Source organism: Aotus nancymaae, unplaced genomic scaffold, assembly GCF_030222135.1.
Source record: "Aotus nancymaae isolate 86718 unplaced genomic scaffold, 86718_ANA_hifiasm-v0.15.2.pri h1tg000051l, whole genome shotgun sequence".
NCBI lineage: Eukaryota > Metazoa > Chordata > Mammalia > Primates > Aotidae > Aotus > Aotus nancymaae.
The window spans coordinates 19340400-19357065 of NW_026988465.1; the positions used below are offsets into that span (position 1 = coordinate 19340400).

The following is a 16666-nucleotide window of genomic DNA, read 5'->3' on the forward strand; positions in this document are numbered from 1 at the left end:
TTTCATTCTAAAACAAGGATGGACAGTTACCACCACCAGACAGACAAGGGAAAGACAGATTCCAACTTGAAAGACACAGAGCAAAATAAACAGAAAAGAAATATGCTTGAAGTCAACAGAAGGCTGAGAGAAGAAAATTTCAAAGTAACTGTTTTTAATATCTTCAGAGAAGAAAAAATATATATTACATCTGTGAAAAAAAAGAATCATACATTATACAGAGGATTCGGAGAATCAAAAAGAACTCGTGTAAATTAAAAAAAAATACAGGAAAAAAATCCAATAGAAGGTCCAAAAGAAGTTAGGGGTTATCCACCCAAAAAATATAACAAAGATATGCTCTTTCCTGCACGTTCTTCCCCTGTCTTGCAAGGGCTAGAAACTTCGGCCTGCTTTAGGAAATCTTTGCCAGCCAAACTCTGGATTAGATTCAATAGCGAGAGACATTTGCCCATGATCTGGCAGGCTGTTGAGACCTGTATTATTATAAAGGCTAGTAGGTTCTTGAGTTTGGATTGAGACTTCACAGTGGACTTTGAATGTCTCACTGAAAATCTCCCATCTCAAGTCTGGAAAGAGCTGCAGCTCCTGGGGCTCCTAGATTCCCTGAAATTTAGTGGAGGCATTCACTAGATTGTTGTCATTCCTCTAGTCCTTTCGATGATTTTTAAATACCTAATTTCTGCATTAAATCACTCTCTACTCATAGTACCTCAAGTAGTTTTTGTATCCCAAAGAAGTGTTCACATAGCAGGTAAACAGGAAGAATTTTCATTAGAGCACATGTGTGTGTGTGTGTGTGTGCCTGCATGTGTGTGTTAGTGGGAACTGGAGGCAATCTAAGTGTTTGTCACCAGAGGAATTAAGTAAAACATTGTGTATGTAGTGATACATGTATCAGCTGGAAACACACTATACCTATATAAATACTCAGATATATCATGAAGATGCAGTATTTTGTGAAAACAAGAGATAAAATGAGATTGATAGTACACTACCGTTAAGTAAAGGAAAGCGTGAAGAAAGACAAGACAATAATGCACACTTTACAAGGAACCCATATCATATACATTATAATGTGTATGAATAAGAGAGAAGCAGATGGGAGTTAGGACCAGTGTGGATGAAAAGAAGAGAACAATACTGCCCCTTGTACAGCCTAATAATGATGATGCAATCAGTGAAGGCTAAGATTCTCCTCACCTTCAGTCTCTTTCCCTCTCACACTTCCACACCTTGGCCCCCGCCCCACACCACTGCAACACACACACACACACACACACACACACACACACACACACACACGATTAATTGAAATTTGGCATCCACTTTGGAACTGTTGTCTACTGATGGTTGAGTCCAGGAGTGATCTGAGACAATGGCAGTGCCCATGGCAGTGACAATCAAAAGAAAGGATTAGATAAGAATATTTTTAGATGTAAGTACACTGAAGACAGGGGTTTTGTATAACTAATTATTGTAGTTCCCGTGCCTGTATGTGCTCAATAAATTAATGTGTAACTGAACTCAACAAAAACTGACGTACATTATACCACAGAGTTTAGGTACCAGGAGCAAAGTTCCATAAATTGAAGTAAATCATAAACATTCTCAGGTCTCCCTTTTTAGTGCTATCGCATCAATAGTGGATAGTGAGCAGTGAAAAGCCAGCTTTTCAGGTGCTTTAGTTTCCACAATGATAGTGTCAAGTACAGGGACACAAAGTTGGCCATCAGCTTGCTTCCTGACCTCAGGCTTCTACATGGCTACCCAGAGAAAGGCTTAGTGGGTGGGGTGAGGTAGGCAGAGTCAGAACTCTGAGCAATATTTCACATCTAGAGCAGCCACATCTGGAATGAGAGGACTCAATGATCACTCAAAAAACAGAGTTATTTTTTATGCACTTTAAAGAATCCTAATATTAGAATGACCCAGAACTTTAGGTAATTACAGAATTCCTCTGATTAATTGAGTCACTGCACAGAAGGTATCTCTGTAAAACTAGGGTTGAATAAAATAAGTTGCCAATTATAACAAAGGTTAAGAAATATAGTGTATACATATTTACATTTATACTTGTATACTCTCACATGCACACACACACACACACATAATTAATGGACTTGACTCAGAGAACATTTGCTCTAACAAACAGCTTTATTGCTTAATTTGTAATTAGGTCGTTTGCCCGTGTGTGGTATTAATATAAATTGATTGAGAGAAGCACCAGGTGCATTCAATTAAAAGAGCTTTAAAGAGAGGTATCATGTTTTACACTTAGTTGCATTTTCAAAACATATTTAACAGGTTTATTCCAATGTCAGGATTGCAATAAATAGAAGTCAAGCTGACTTAAAACAGACAAGTCTGTGGGTTAATCTTCCTGTCTCCTGATTTCCATCACCTACTTTGAAGCTATTCAATCATCCATTTGGAGACCCTGCCAAAGCCTGTGGCAGAAGCCTGCAGTTGCTCTTGTCCATGCAGTAGAAGAGCTATGTTTTTCTTCAGTTTGGAATTTTATTAGTCTGAGTCAAGCTAAACATTAGAACTAACAAGGCACAGAGCCAATTATCTCCACTGTTATTTCTGTAAAATGGCTGGATGGACTAAGGTGCAGTGTGAGTCAGAGAAACTTTAACAGAGGCATTAAATAAACTCTGGGCCTAGTTGTGAATGTCTTGCTTTTTGTCACTATTCACTTGCTGGCTCTTGGTATGTATGAGGAACCCCTAGGAAGTGCCCTGAAGAGCAGGAATCAGATATATGTTAGAGTATTATGCAGTGCAATTATTTTTAGACTTTTCCAAAGCTATGAAAAGTTCATGAATTAGCTTAAAGCTGCAAATGCAGGCACAGAGGTAAGGTAAAATACACTTAGCTTAGATACTGGAGATCTGTGGGTAATATGTAAATACTGATCCAATTAGTTGTTATTAATACTTTCCTCAAAAAATATTCCTTTAAATTCAATATACACAACTTATAGTGTTAATATTTCTTAGAGGACACAGACTAATACATACATTTTCACCTTTTGCAAGAGCTTCAAATTTGAGTGATTCCTTGGACAAACTTTTACTTAAGATTGCTAGGAAGGAGCAGTCTCATTAAATTACTTTCTCTCAAATTACCACTTAATTATGCACTGAGAGCACTATAATTTAGCATACTGTAGACTGAATGTTTATGTCCTCTTAAATCCATATATTGAAATCTAATCCCCAATATGATGACATTTGGAGATAGGGCTGTTGGGGAGATGTTATTTGGAGGTAGGGCTTTTGGGAGGTAAATGGGATCATTGCCCTTATAAAAAGGTCCCCAGTGGGCTCCTTTGTCGTGTGAAAATGTGCAGACATGGTGGGAAGACAGAAATCTATGAATCAGGGATTGAGTTCTCACCAGACACCAAAATCTGCTAGTGCCTCAATCTTGGACTTCCCAGCCTTAAGAACTGTAAGGAATAAATTTTTGTTGTTTGTAAGACTCCCAGATTATGGTATTTTGTTATAATACCATAATGATATTTTGTTACAATACCAGCTACCCAGATGACTGACATACTGTCACTGTAGCCCTCAAAAACCACTGATGATAGGTATATATACACCACATCTTCAAAGCACACAATAAAGTAAGTCCGTCAAGAAGTTAGCAGATTGATTGATAAAATGCACAAATTCATTGTCTATTCAAATCTTACACATTACTTAAGAAAAATCTCAATTGCTGCCACATCTAAAGTCTCCCTGATTATTTTTGTGTAAACATGTGCATGTTTTTGTGTTTCCTAGAATCTGTTTTGTTTTCCCTAATTATTTTATGCAAAGAATCTTTGTCCTCAACTTGCAAACTGACAAGGAAAGGGGTATGCATGACATTTGATAAATACCTCATGCCTAATTAAGATGTTACAAATTCATGCTTTGCAACATTCTCTTTCTGATCTAACACAGAGCATATAGCCGATGACCTATAAAAGATACGATTAAATGACTTAGAAGTAGTAATGTACTGATAAGGTAGAATGGAATGAAATACAAAATGTTAAGAGAAACTAATACTGTGGGTACGCTGGTATTTGAGCTTGGAATTAAGCAGAGATGACAAAATATTCGGGATTCTGTAGGATAGAAAGAACGTCCCTCACATGCAGAGGAGAACTAGAGTTAGCCTCACGGCTGGTCTCATGCTGGGCCAGTGAGGAACTTTCTGACACTGAAGAGGAGGCTGAAAAATGCCCTAATATACTAATTTTGGGTGGTACAACATTTACAATGTTACCTTTTATAGGGGCACAAAGAAGCAGACAATCTTGCACCCAGGGAACCTTGAGCCAAGCTACCACCTGGCAGCAGGAAATGAAATGACAGATTAAATTAAAAGGAGAGAAAAATATCAATAGTAATTTTAAAATAAGTATGTTTAGAAAATCTGAAAGGAGAAAAAATGAATAAATCCATAAAAGAAACAAGAAATTATGAACTAAAAAATATATAAATGAAATAATAAAAGGTAGATATAAAAAACAGAAATTCTTAAAGTGAAAAGTATTGTTATTGACATAATAAATGGGACAACCTTTAAGTCAGACACAAAGAATAAACAGAAAAGGAATAATTGTTGCACTGATGATAGACTTCTCGGCAGCAACAGCAGATGCTAGAAGACAGTAGAATAACTCCTTCATGTTTGAAACAATACATTTTGAATATAAATTATATATTCAGCTAATATATTATTTAAGATTGAATTTACAATAAATACGTTTTTAGCTACATAGGGCTAAGAGAATTCCTTTACTATTTGATAGCTTCTTTTTTCTTTTCTTTCCTTTTTTTGAGACAGAGTCTCGCTCTGTTGCCCAGGCTGGAGTGCAGTGACGCAATCTCGGTTCACTGCAAACTCTGCCTCCTGGGTTCAAGCCATTCTCCTGCCTCAGCTTCCTGATTACAGGCACATGCCACCATGCCTGGCTAATTTTTGTGTTTTTAGTAGAGACAGGGTTTCACCATGTTGGCCAGGCTGGTCTCAAAGCCCTGACCTCAGGTGATCTGCCCGCCTCAGCCTCCCAAAGTGCTAGAATTACAAGCGTGAGCCCTCACACCAGGGCGTCCATAATTTCACTAAAACAGTTACTAAGTGATAAATTTCCTTCTTCAAAAGTAAAGGAAGGATATGTAAGAAATAATAATAATTAATGGTAAAATTGTGAATAAATTAAATAAACTAATTATAAAAATTATGTAATATAAAAAAGAAAAATTTTAGACAAAAGGTGTGGTGTTGGGATTATTTTTAAAAAGCTAAAGTCTTTAGTATTAGCTGGAAAAATTTATAGTTATGTATGTTAAAGAATAGAATTGCTAAAGGAAGAAAGCTATACCCTTCAAACTAGTAAAGGAAAAGCACAAATAATAACAATGCAACAATGGTAATGACGATGAAAGGAATTTGATCAATACACAAGAAAACAGGAAGGGAGAAAAATATCCCACAAGGGTATGGTGAACCAAAAACAAAAAATTAGATGGTAAACATTGAATTTATCACAAAATATTTTTCTGAGATTAAATTATCCTGATAAGAGATTAGACTGAAAGTAATCTTTCTACGTATTGGTTTCAGAAATGTAATTTTAAAAAATGAGATCAGAAAGTTAAAATTAAGGATCCATAATGCTCAAACACTAATCGAAAAAGCTGCTAGAGCATACTAATACCAGACAAAGCAGAATTTAAGGCAAAAACACTTGCTGAGACAATTATTTCATTCTAATAAAATGAAGAAGCTAAAGGAAGTAGAAAACAATAATAAGAACTATGTATTTACTTAGCAATATAGCCTTGTAATGCATAAAACAGAAACAAACCTGATTTAGAGGAAATTGAAAAGTCCACATATATTATGGATTTTGCTAAAATCTTAACATTTATATCATAAATAGATAAAGCATATTAAAAATCAGCAGGCATACAGAAATAGCTAACAAAATAACAAGCTTTTTGATTTTTATTGATATATAAATTTGAAAACAATATGAATGAATTACAAAATAGATCACATAGATTACCACTAATGTTTAAAAAAATAAAGAATTGATATAACACAGACCACTTAGTTTGACCATTGGTTAAAATATTCTATACTCATGTGTCTTTCCCATAGCACTTAAGTTTTATCAGGCACATAAGCACTCACATGTTAATATGTAACCTGAAGTGGTGTTCTAAAGAATGCATTATATTCTAGATTTCATTCAATTTTTGCTGTTTTGTATGCACACAACCAAAAATTTTTTGTCAATTTATAGCAGTCCTACAAGGCAAATTGATGAAAAAATGAGAAAACTGAACAAAGCCAAACTAGTCTTCCACAATATTAAAAAGCTATATGCTTTTATCCTTTCAGTTTTTTTCAGTTTTATTGAAAATGTGGGAGGCAACTAAAATTAGTAAAGATAAAATAACTAAATTTACTATTTCAAAATTATAATTGACCAAAACATTCTTCATTATTAATATCAAATTGTTCAATTTAATATTTAAGCACTTTTAAATTTATCTGTTCAATAAAAACATTTATCGATTTTGTCGTTACTAAAAGGGAAAAAAGCATGGTCAGCTGTCATGAAACCAGATGGTGGCTGGTAAAATATCTCAGAATATGTCACTTTATGAACTTAAAAAAATTATCTTACAATGTTAGAGATTACAGTTATAAATAGCCTAGGAGAAAAAGAAAAAGGCTAATCATTTTAAAATGAGTTTGACTTTTTATCTATAATGATTACATTGGAGAGAGTTCATGTCTGTATCAACGTTGTCTGATGTATGGTTAACACCATTTTGCCTTTATAAGCCTATGCCTATCATTGATCATCAGTTTCGTGATTGTTCTACTTGGTATTTTTTATTCTAAGACACAGAGGCTCATTCACACATCTTAATACAAAAAGTTTTTAATGTAAAGATGTATGTATACTGAACTCAAATCATAACTGAAAAAACTTTGGGAACTAAAGCTGCTCTAAGGATTGACAGTTTTCTCCTCTCTTTTGTGATCCTTACAGTAATTTACTGTTGTTGACAGTTCTACTTTTTTTTGTATTTGTTTCACTCTTCTCTCTTCATTCTTCCCTCAACCAACTTTGCTGGTTGGCTGTATTTCCTCAATGATTATGCTTATAATGAATAAGTGGCTAGGGCAAAAAAAAAAAAAAAAAAAAAAGGAACAAAGGCAATATTGCAGAGGGTTTCAAGTATTAATTGGGAAAGCAGATGTAAAATGCTTTTATAAGTTTGCATGCTGCATAAGTGTTAGTCAAAGATTATCAGCTCCATTGTAATTTTACTCATTAAGGTCAGACTTTGAGAAACAGGAACAAAGCATGGGTTATGTCTGATTTTTGAAGAGCAAAGATTATAAGACTATATCCAAAATGTTTTATTCCAGTATTTCAGTTTTACAAGTATCAAACATACTATATTTTTTCTAAGAAAGAAGTTTTTTCACCATGAAGAGTGACCAAAGAGAGAGGTGGTTACAATATTTGTTCAAAAAGTCACTGTTTGTGTTATATAGAAAATTTCATTAAGACACTTAAAAGTGTGTGTTCATCATCGGTTCATTTGAAAAATGAACGAACTCAAAGAGAGGCATTGGTTGTTAGAAGATTTCACTAAGCTCAATGCTGATTTAGCACAGTTATTTTAAATTTCTACTTCTCTGATTTTCTTTTACTTGGTCTCTATTACGTACGAGTTTTTGAATTTATATAAAAGTACTAAACTTCCTATTTATTTCAACAAATAATATACATGTTCCCAAGTGTAGAACAATCCTAAACTATTGTGAAGGCTACAAACAGCCTTTATCTCATAATGTTTGACAAGAGAAAGCCATTTACCTTCAATAAACTTTTGGTGAAGACAGAAAGATAACTACCAACTCAATGCCTATATTCTTAAGCCAAAGGTACTTTAAAATTTAAAAGCATTTCCAATAATAAAATAGAAAAAAATTATTAATAAAAACCAGTATCTCCAAAACATCATTTTCATTAATTCAAAATTAGACACTTTAATTAACATCCCCACCTTTTCATTACCATGCATAGTTAATAATTTCTTTAAATAAAAGTGGTATAAATTACTTATTTCTGAAGTTTAATACTTTGGTAATTATTTTGAAAGACAGAAAACTATTGGAAGAGTAAGAGACAACTGAGTTTTTGAGGTTATATCCTCAAATACTTGAGCATGGTTTTCTAAAAGCTTTGATCATTTTAAGCATTTACATGACAACTTCATGAAATGGCAAGCAATAAAAAATTGAAATTGCAAAACTGAGTTTCATATTTGCTTGTAAACATGACTGTTAATCTTGGGTCTTCCAAAACTGTGCTTTTAATGCAACAACAACACAGCTCCTCCAAAAAGTAAGAAAAAATTATATGCTTATAATAAAATTAGAGGAACAAGCTAAATTCTGAACCAGAAACAATTTATAGAAAACAACAACAGCAAAAATAGTAACAACAAATAGAAGTATCACATAATGGAAAAAAAATAAAGTACTTTAACAAAATAGAGGAAGTATTGGCTTTTTTTTTTTTTTTTTTTTTGAGACAGAGTCTCGCTCTGTAGCCAGACACCAGGCTGGAGTGCAGTGGCGCAAGCTCGGCTCCCTACAACCTCCGCCTCCCAGGTTCAATCAATGTTCCTGCCTCAGCCTCACAAGTAGCTGGTACTATAGGCACGCGACACCACGCCCAGCTAATTTTTTTTTTTTTTTTTTTTTTTTTTTTTGGTAGAGACAGGATTTCACCATGGTGGCCAGCATGGTCTCGATTTCTTGACCTCGTGATCTCCCTGCCTCGACCTCCTAAAGTGCTGGGATTACAGTCATGAGCCACCGCGACCGGCCTGGTACTGGCTATTTTTAAAGCCAATAGCAATTGAGCACGTGATAGTTGCAAGCATCACACTTAACGCCCACCGTCCTGTTTATTTCAAATAGCCTTTCTCTCCAATGGGTCCTAGAATTAGCCACATGTTAAATTTAAGAAGCTAGTTTGATACAAGCTCATAAATTACCTATGCTATATATTTTGTATAGTCTCTTCATTCAAATTGCAAGCATTTTCCAAGTCACTAAATTTTACTTTAAAAACCTGACAAAGTATGGCCATCTAATCAGGTAATTATTATGTAAATAGATGTGATCTGTACCTAATCCCCAATTATTGAATACTCACCAGCATTGATAACTATTATTTGTTTAAACTTTGCTAGTTATATAAATAACTCATACATTTTCATGTAGGAGGGCTTGAATAAATATCATCATGCAAAATTACCAAAATATTCATATTATTTAAACATACTTTATTTAAACTTTTTCCCAAAGAATAAGTTTCAAAATCTTTAAGCCCTCAAATGAGAATAATGAAATAGAATTATTCATTACCAGCCACTTCATTAATCTTGGAATGTCAATTTTCCTTCCATGGCCAATAAAACAGAAGTTTTGCAAACAATTCAATCTCTCCAATGGCCCCCCTCCTGCACACTAACCCATCACCTTCATGGTTGGCCAAGGGAGGCCCAATTACACACATATACCATGCAGAAAATCTGCACTGTCATGTGTCCCTCCTCAAAGTCCATTATCAAAGGCAGGTACAGATTTTGCTAACTTCAAATTGATGATTATAGTATGTAACCACAAAAATTAAAAATAAAAATGAAAAATATTAAAAAATTGATAATGATATGGAATATCCCTTAAATTACTCTTTGCTCCTGGAACATCCTCACTGATACTGAATTTATTCCCACTCTGAGCAGTTGTGTGGATTGCAGAAATCCCTGAGGCTTTAGAGGCTAGGCTAAGTGGACATGGATGAAACATGGAGGTGACAGGATATAGATGTACCAGACCTCCTGTGACTTTTTTTTTTTTTTTTGAGTCTTGCTCTGTCTCCAGGCTGGAGCGCAGTGGCACAATCTTGACTCACTACAACCTCTGCCTCCCGGGTTCCAATGATTTTCCTGCCTCAGCCTCCCAAGTAGCTGGGACTACAGGCACAGACCACCAAGCCCAGCTAATTTGTGTATTTTAGTAGAGATGGGGTTTCACCATGTTGGCCAGGATGGTCTCGATCTCTTGACCTTGTGATCTCCCTGCCTTGAAGTGCTGGGATTACAAGTGTGAGCCACAGGCACCCGGCCTCCTGTGACATTTTAAAAAAGAACAGTGGGGGATTTTCTACCCACGTAGGAGGGGAGGACTTACTTTCTGTACAATTATGTCTGCCAGAACATTTTAAAAAGAAAAGCCTTGATCTCAAATACCATCATATATAAACACTTCTATTACATAAACCCAGAGGCAGTTAATATTTTTAATGAAGACAAAAGCACACAGAAAACAATTATATTTCTCTTAAATCATAGTTTACACCAAACTAATTGAATTTAAAAGTAACTAAACAAGAAAACATCAATTAGATATCTATTCTCTCTCATATAACTAGATTGTTTTATTGCCCATGTTTCATAACTGTTGCAAAGCAGCTTTTAAAACCTATCATTAGTTTTCCAGAAAAAAGAAATGAGAAGTGTTATATGTTTTGGCCTCTAAGGTGTTGTTTTGATAGGTATGCTGCTGGTGAAATTAGATCCTCTTGACAAACAGGTGTTCTCGGTACACATGATTTTTAAAACATCCTGACCTGTTAGAAAGTTATACTGACAGTTATAGCTACTAAGATTAATCATTGCAGTTGCTCATGAGTACTTTGTTTATATACTAGCCAAATCTAAACCAAAGCAAGTTATCATGAATGAATCCTATCTACTCTCCTCACTTTGAGCAAGAGAAACAATAGCTTTAAAAGCAAGTTGGTTTCAAAGGTAAAAGAAGCGGAGATCACCTCACTTAACTGCATCCTTGAGAATCTAAGTATAGAAGAAATGAGGTATCTGTAAAAGTGGTCTCCATGAAACTCTATTTAAATGTGTGCTTCTTTTGTTCAACCTTCCTCCCATTTTCTCTTTTCTAGAATAAGTACCATCAGGTGATAAATTAGAGAACACTGTTTTACAAGATCAAATTTCCAAGTAACAAAAGCTTTCATGGCACTTTCATACAGAAGATGTGCTGGATATATAATTCTGTATATAATATGTAATTCAGCTAGTGGGGACATTTCTTTAGTGCCCTTATTAACAACTCTCTACTCCTTTTTATATGTCTTTTTCCTCATTTAGCCTAATGATAATACTAGCCAAATCCATAATAAAATTCAACTTCACACTTACTGGCACATCATCGACCTTCATAGCCATCGTCTGGACTTTCATGTCCATAATCCCATTAATATTTGTAACAATCCTGAAAGAAATTCTGAGTATTACTTTAAATATCTTGAAATCATGTAGCAGAGGTTCACAAAGATTATATCAACTCCTGGCCTTACAAAGCTGGCAAACAAGTGAGAGATGCCGGAATTCCTTTTATTCTATCACCTACTATCCCTTCCATAGACCTGCCCTAATAACCACACTCCCATTCATTTCTCCTGGAATTCCTTCGGTATTTATGTAAAGAACACACAATTTAGCATTTGAAGGCTAGCTTGTATTGTTCTGTAATGAGCTCTCCTGTGCTTTATTTCTTAAATGAGATTTTACACTCCTCGAAGGTAAACATTTTTTGTGCCAGCCTTTCAGCATCACACTGTATTAGTGGGCAAGGGTGGAAACATAAGACCTATTTGGGCGACAACACTTTTTGCTTGCAGACCTAGATCCTTCTCTACTACATCTTTTTGCCTTTGCTTCCTGCTATACTTTGTATCTCAGTTTTCCATAGGTGTTGGTTATTGCTCTAACCCTTAGATGCCCAGTTCTGCATTCATACCCTCATACTTTTTCACCTGCTGTAGTTCAACCACCCGACTATTGATGTTGGCTTGTTCTAATGTTGCACCTTTGCCACCTTCAGCAGCTGGTTTTACGAACTTGTCCTGTCTGCAGATTGAGCTGATGGTACAACTAAATGCCTCTTCTGGACATGCTATCTAGCTAGGCTTTTTCCTACTTTAGCAACCTTCATACATGATATGTGAATTGGTACATCATACTCAGCTGGAAAAAAAAATGGCCACAATCTGCTTACAGTAATTCCAAATTTCCTTCCTATTATGGGGCCCCATAGTGGCTCATTATTTCCTATACTCTTTTACAGCCACTAAAGGTTTCTAGTTTTCTAGCACTTTCCCTGTGAAATGGAAAGGAAGGAACTTGTCAGATTCATCTTTGTAGCAGAATGTTGATTTGGAAATGAAGTGTTGATGCATTGTTGATGTTACTTATTTAATAAGACTGTAGTAGGCATTAGCAGGGCAGATAGGTATTCTAAGAAAATGGCTTGACAGAAGAGCTGAAAGAATTTGTTTAGAATTTTAGAATTATCAAAGGGCTTCATGTTCATTTCACCTAGATAGGGAGAGGATATCTCCTTTTGCCTAGAGCATGTCTCAACCATCCAGCATTAAAATGGCTGTTCCGGCGGCGTGCGGTGGCTCACGCCTGTAATCCCAGCACTTTGGGAGGCCGAGGCGGGCGGATCACAAGGTCAAGAGATAGAGACCATGTTGAAACCCCGTCTCTAGTGAAAAATACAAAAATTATTTTTGTGGTGCACGCCTGTAGTCCCAGCTACTCGGGAGGCTGAGGCAGGAGAATTGATTGAACCCGGGAGGCGGAGGTTGCAGTGAGCCGAGATCGCGCCACTGCACTCCAGCCTGGCACCTGGCGACACAGCGAGACTCTGTCTCAAAAAAAAAAAGTAAAATGGCTGTTCCAACCCAGCAAATGGGAAACAAATTTGAGTTGTACTGAAACGGGTTAAGGGCTCTAATTCCTGTTATTCTGTTGGTTACATTGGGAAGAACATCTCTCTAGTTAAATACATGATCAGTATTGAAAGGGCTTTGTTATAATAGCCAGGAGTACTGGTATGATAAATTTGGCTAGGTTTCAGAGTGCTTGCTCATAGCTAGCAAGCAGGATTCAAAAACGATGTAGAAAGTTGTGTAAAAACTGTAGTTGCACTGACACTTTCATATGTTTAGAAGAGACTTATATCTGAAGAAAATTCTTTTTAAAATAGTTTCTCAGCGGAGATTATACATTTTTAGTCTGTAGCCCACAGGAAATTCTGGTTACCAATAGCATGTTCGATATGAACAGATCTCTGCTTAATTTTATGCATAATGAACCCAATTTTCATCTCTTCTAGAAAGATACTGAAAACATGTGTCATAATCTCAGTGTTAAAACCAGACAGCCTCATTTTTCACAATACAGAAGAATCACCAACGGGGTGTAAAGTTCATGTCTGGCATCCAAGGAACATTTCCATAGAAAGTAGGAAATATTTAGATGTCTATTTGCCGTGGCGGTGGCGTTCCTATATACTTTTTGTGACCCTAAAGACATAATGTTTGATATTTTTGTTACCAAGTAATGTGTATTCTGGACCTCCTAACCAGGCTGCTGACTCTATCCCTGTACCAGACCTTCACGTGGTTCTTGAGCCTCACTGCAGACTCCAGTGCTAGTCCCGGAGGAAATCAGAAAAGGGTTGAAACCACTGACAGAGCTACGCCTAACGCAGGTGTAGTTTCCCGTAGTGAGCAGACCGGGGCCCACAGGGACACTGCATGCTTGCACTAGGCTGTTAACAGTTTCATGGAAATATGTACTAATTGTGTCATTGTGTTTTCTTGTCATATCGCCCCCTTTCTAGGCGGCTCTGGCACCGTTTATTTAAACTATGCAACCGTCTGGTACAGGTGCCGTAGAGACAGATTAGCCGCACAAGGCCACAGAAAGCACAACCGCCACCCGGCCATCCCACCTATTTCCTTCAGCATTCTAGACATCATGGCGGCCGAGAGTGGGTCCAATGGGCTTCGGGTGTTCTGGAGATAGTGTGTTCCTCGCAGAGGAATCTTCGCGGGTCCCCGAGCGTTGCCCGCCCAATAGGTGGTATCAGCCCCTCTAGCAGGTCTCGCGACAACTCCCACCCAGCGGACGCCCTAGTCGCGCGTGCGCAGACTCCGGCGTCTCCTTCCGGCATTTCCTTCCGGCGTCTCCTTCGGGCGTGGCCCAGGCAGGGTCCGCAGCGCCAACCATGTCGGATTACGGCCTGCCCCGGTACAAGAGCGGAGACCTGGTGTTTGCCAAGTTAAAGGGCTATGCCCACTGGCCGGCGCGGATAGAGCATATGACCCAGCCCAACCGTTACCAGGTGTTTTTCTTCGGAACCCACGAGACGGCCTTCCTGAGCCCCAAACGCCTGTTCCCGTACGAGGAGTCCAAGGAGAAGTTCGGCAAGCCCAACAAGAGGCGCGGCTTCCGCGAGGGGCTGTGGGAGATAGAGAACAACCCCACAGTTCAGGCCTCCGACTGCGTGTTTGCCCCGGAGAAGGGCGGTGGGGACGGGCCCCGGCCGAAGCCCGAGGCCGCAGAGAGCGACGCGGACAAGCCGAGCCACGCCGAGGTCGGCGGCGACGAGCCGAGGAAGCCGGGCGACAAGCCCGCCGAGGAGGAGAAGGGGCCGCTGAAGAGGAGCGCGGGGGACCCGCCAGAGGACGACCCCAAACGACCCAAGAAGGCTGCCCCCGACCAGGAAGAGGAGGAGGCGGCGGAGGCGGACGTCGACGGGAAGACTCCGCTCTTCGTGGCGGTGGAGAACCGCAGCGCCCCTCGCGAACCCGGCCTGACCTGCGAGCCGCCTCAGCCAGAGGAGGAGGAGCTCCAGGAGGAAGAAGCCGATGAAGAGGAGCCCTCCCAGGAGTGGGATGCCGAGGCCCCGGGCGGCGGAGATCGCGACAGCCTGTAGTTACCAGCGTTTCCAAAAGAGCCCCCCCACCCCACCCCGTTCCTGCTGCGGCCTGGCTGTTCCTGGAGAATCTGGCCACTGCCTGCAAACTGGGATTGCCCTTCCCCCATCCCCGTCTCGTCCGGCTCCAACCCACTCTCCCCAGTCATGCCCCTTCCCTGGATGGAAGGCCACTTGGCTCTTGCCTCTGTGCCGCCACTCCTCTGTGATCTGAGTCAGGTCCTCAGTTCCCTGGGATAAAGTGAGGCCACCATTGCCCCTTTCCTCTCCTCTCGCCCCCCCCCACCATCACCCTCCTTCCCCCACCCCAGCATCATCACCCCACTCCCCCCACGATCATGGCCACCGCCTGCAAACTGGGACTGCCTTTTCCCCCTCCCTATCCTGTCCTCCAACCCACTCTCCCTTGTCATTCCCGGTCCCTGGATGGAAGGCCACCTGGCTCTCGCCTCTTTGCCGCCACGCCTCTGTGATCTGAGTAAGGCCCTCAGTTCCCTGGGATAACATGAGGCCACCATCCCCCCCCCTCCACCATTACCCTCACCCCGTCGCCCACCATCACCTCCTTGCCCCTTTCTTGGATCCGTTTCCGACTTGGGGCTCAGGCAGGCTGTTTTCACCTTTAGACACCCCTCTCCTGCTCCCCCAGGCATTGTGGACCTCTGCTTAGGAATAGGGGTAGGAGTGGAAGGCCTGGAAGATAAAGAGCAAGGGGCACTTCCAGAGCTTGGGAAGGGGCAGTCTTCAAGCGGTGGGAGTTAGCAGGCAGGAGAGTGACATCTTCTGGAGTTCCTGTTCATCCTCCCATACCTCCCAGCTTCAGACATTCAGGGAAAAGTAGGGCAGCATGTGGGGAATGGCCCCCCTTCCACAAATCCTTTTACTGACCCAGCAAGTTCTGGGAGTTGCCTTTTTTTATCAAAACATTTGGGGGCTTCCAAGTTGTTTGTGAGATCTGAGAACTTGACTTTGCCCAATATCCTGGGTGGGTACAATGAGAAATATCTGTCCCCATTTAGATCTCTGGGGCCACTGATGCGATGCCTTGGAAAGATCCTTGGCTCCCCTTTCTCTCCCCACAGCCTCAAGGCCATCCTATGGTCATATATGTCACTCAGGCATAGAAGAAAAGACATATTTTAGAAAATCTTTTTATACAAGGAAGTTATAAAAAAAAATTTTAAGAACTACCCCTAGGTGTGCCTCCATGCTGTCTCTAGCTTTCCCATTGCTATTCCATTTCTGAGATGAATCGGAAGGCTCCTTTACTGTTTGAAGTTTGATGACTTGTAAGGCTTTGCTGTTCCTCTGTCATTTTCTACTCACGTACCCCAACCTGGTCCCCTCAACAGGTCTAGTATGTGGCTCACTGATAAAAAGAGGAAGACGCCTCTCCTCCCACCCTCTTCCTAATGGTCTCTATGCCTTTCTCCATTTATCGTCTCTCTCACCCCTTCCCCCCTCCCTTGGGCTCTGATGAAAAATTGTTGACTGCAGCTTTGGAAGTTTAGATCTGAGAACCAACCTAGAATATTTTAGTTCTAGGAAATAAAACCAGTTTATTACTTTAAAGCAAATTTTCTCAGGCCTGTTTCTTTGGTTTCTGAAGAATTGGTACTTAAATGGAATGCTCCTCTTATTTTCTATACATGTTGTGTTAAAGCAATTATTTGTAATATATAGGGGCATTTTAGAATCACCCTTGAGAAACCTTTGTTATTTTAAGATCTCTATTCTTCACTAT

General features: G+C 39.3%; 1 protein-coding gene across 1 annotated transcript; it reads left to right on the forward strand.

Annotated features, from left to right (window-relative positions):
* Window positions 1-14211: 14211 nt before the first annotated feature.
* Window positions 14212-14922, forward strand: HDGFL1 (HDGF like 1). Its single transcript, XM_012458499.3, has one exon. The coding sequence runs from the start codon at window positions 14212-14214 to the stop codon at window positions 14920-14922; it is 711 nt and encodes a 236-aa protein (XP_012313922.2).
* The last annotated feature ends 1744 nt before the right edge of the window (window positions 14923-16666 follow it).

Bases quoted from the DNA above. Each gene is read 5' to 3' on its own strand.
- HDGFL1 (XM_012458499.3), top strand. From the start codon at position 14,212: ATGTCGGATTACGGCCTGCCCCGGTACAAGAGCGGAGACCTGGTGTTT.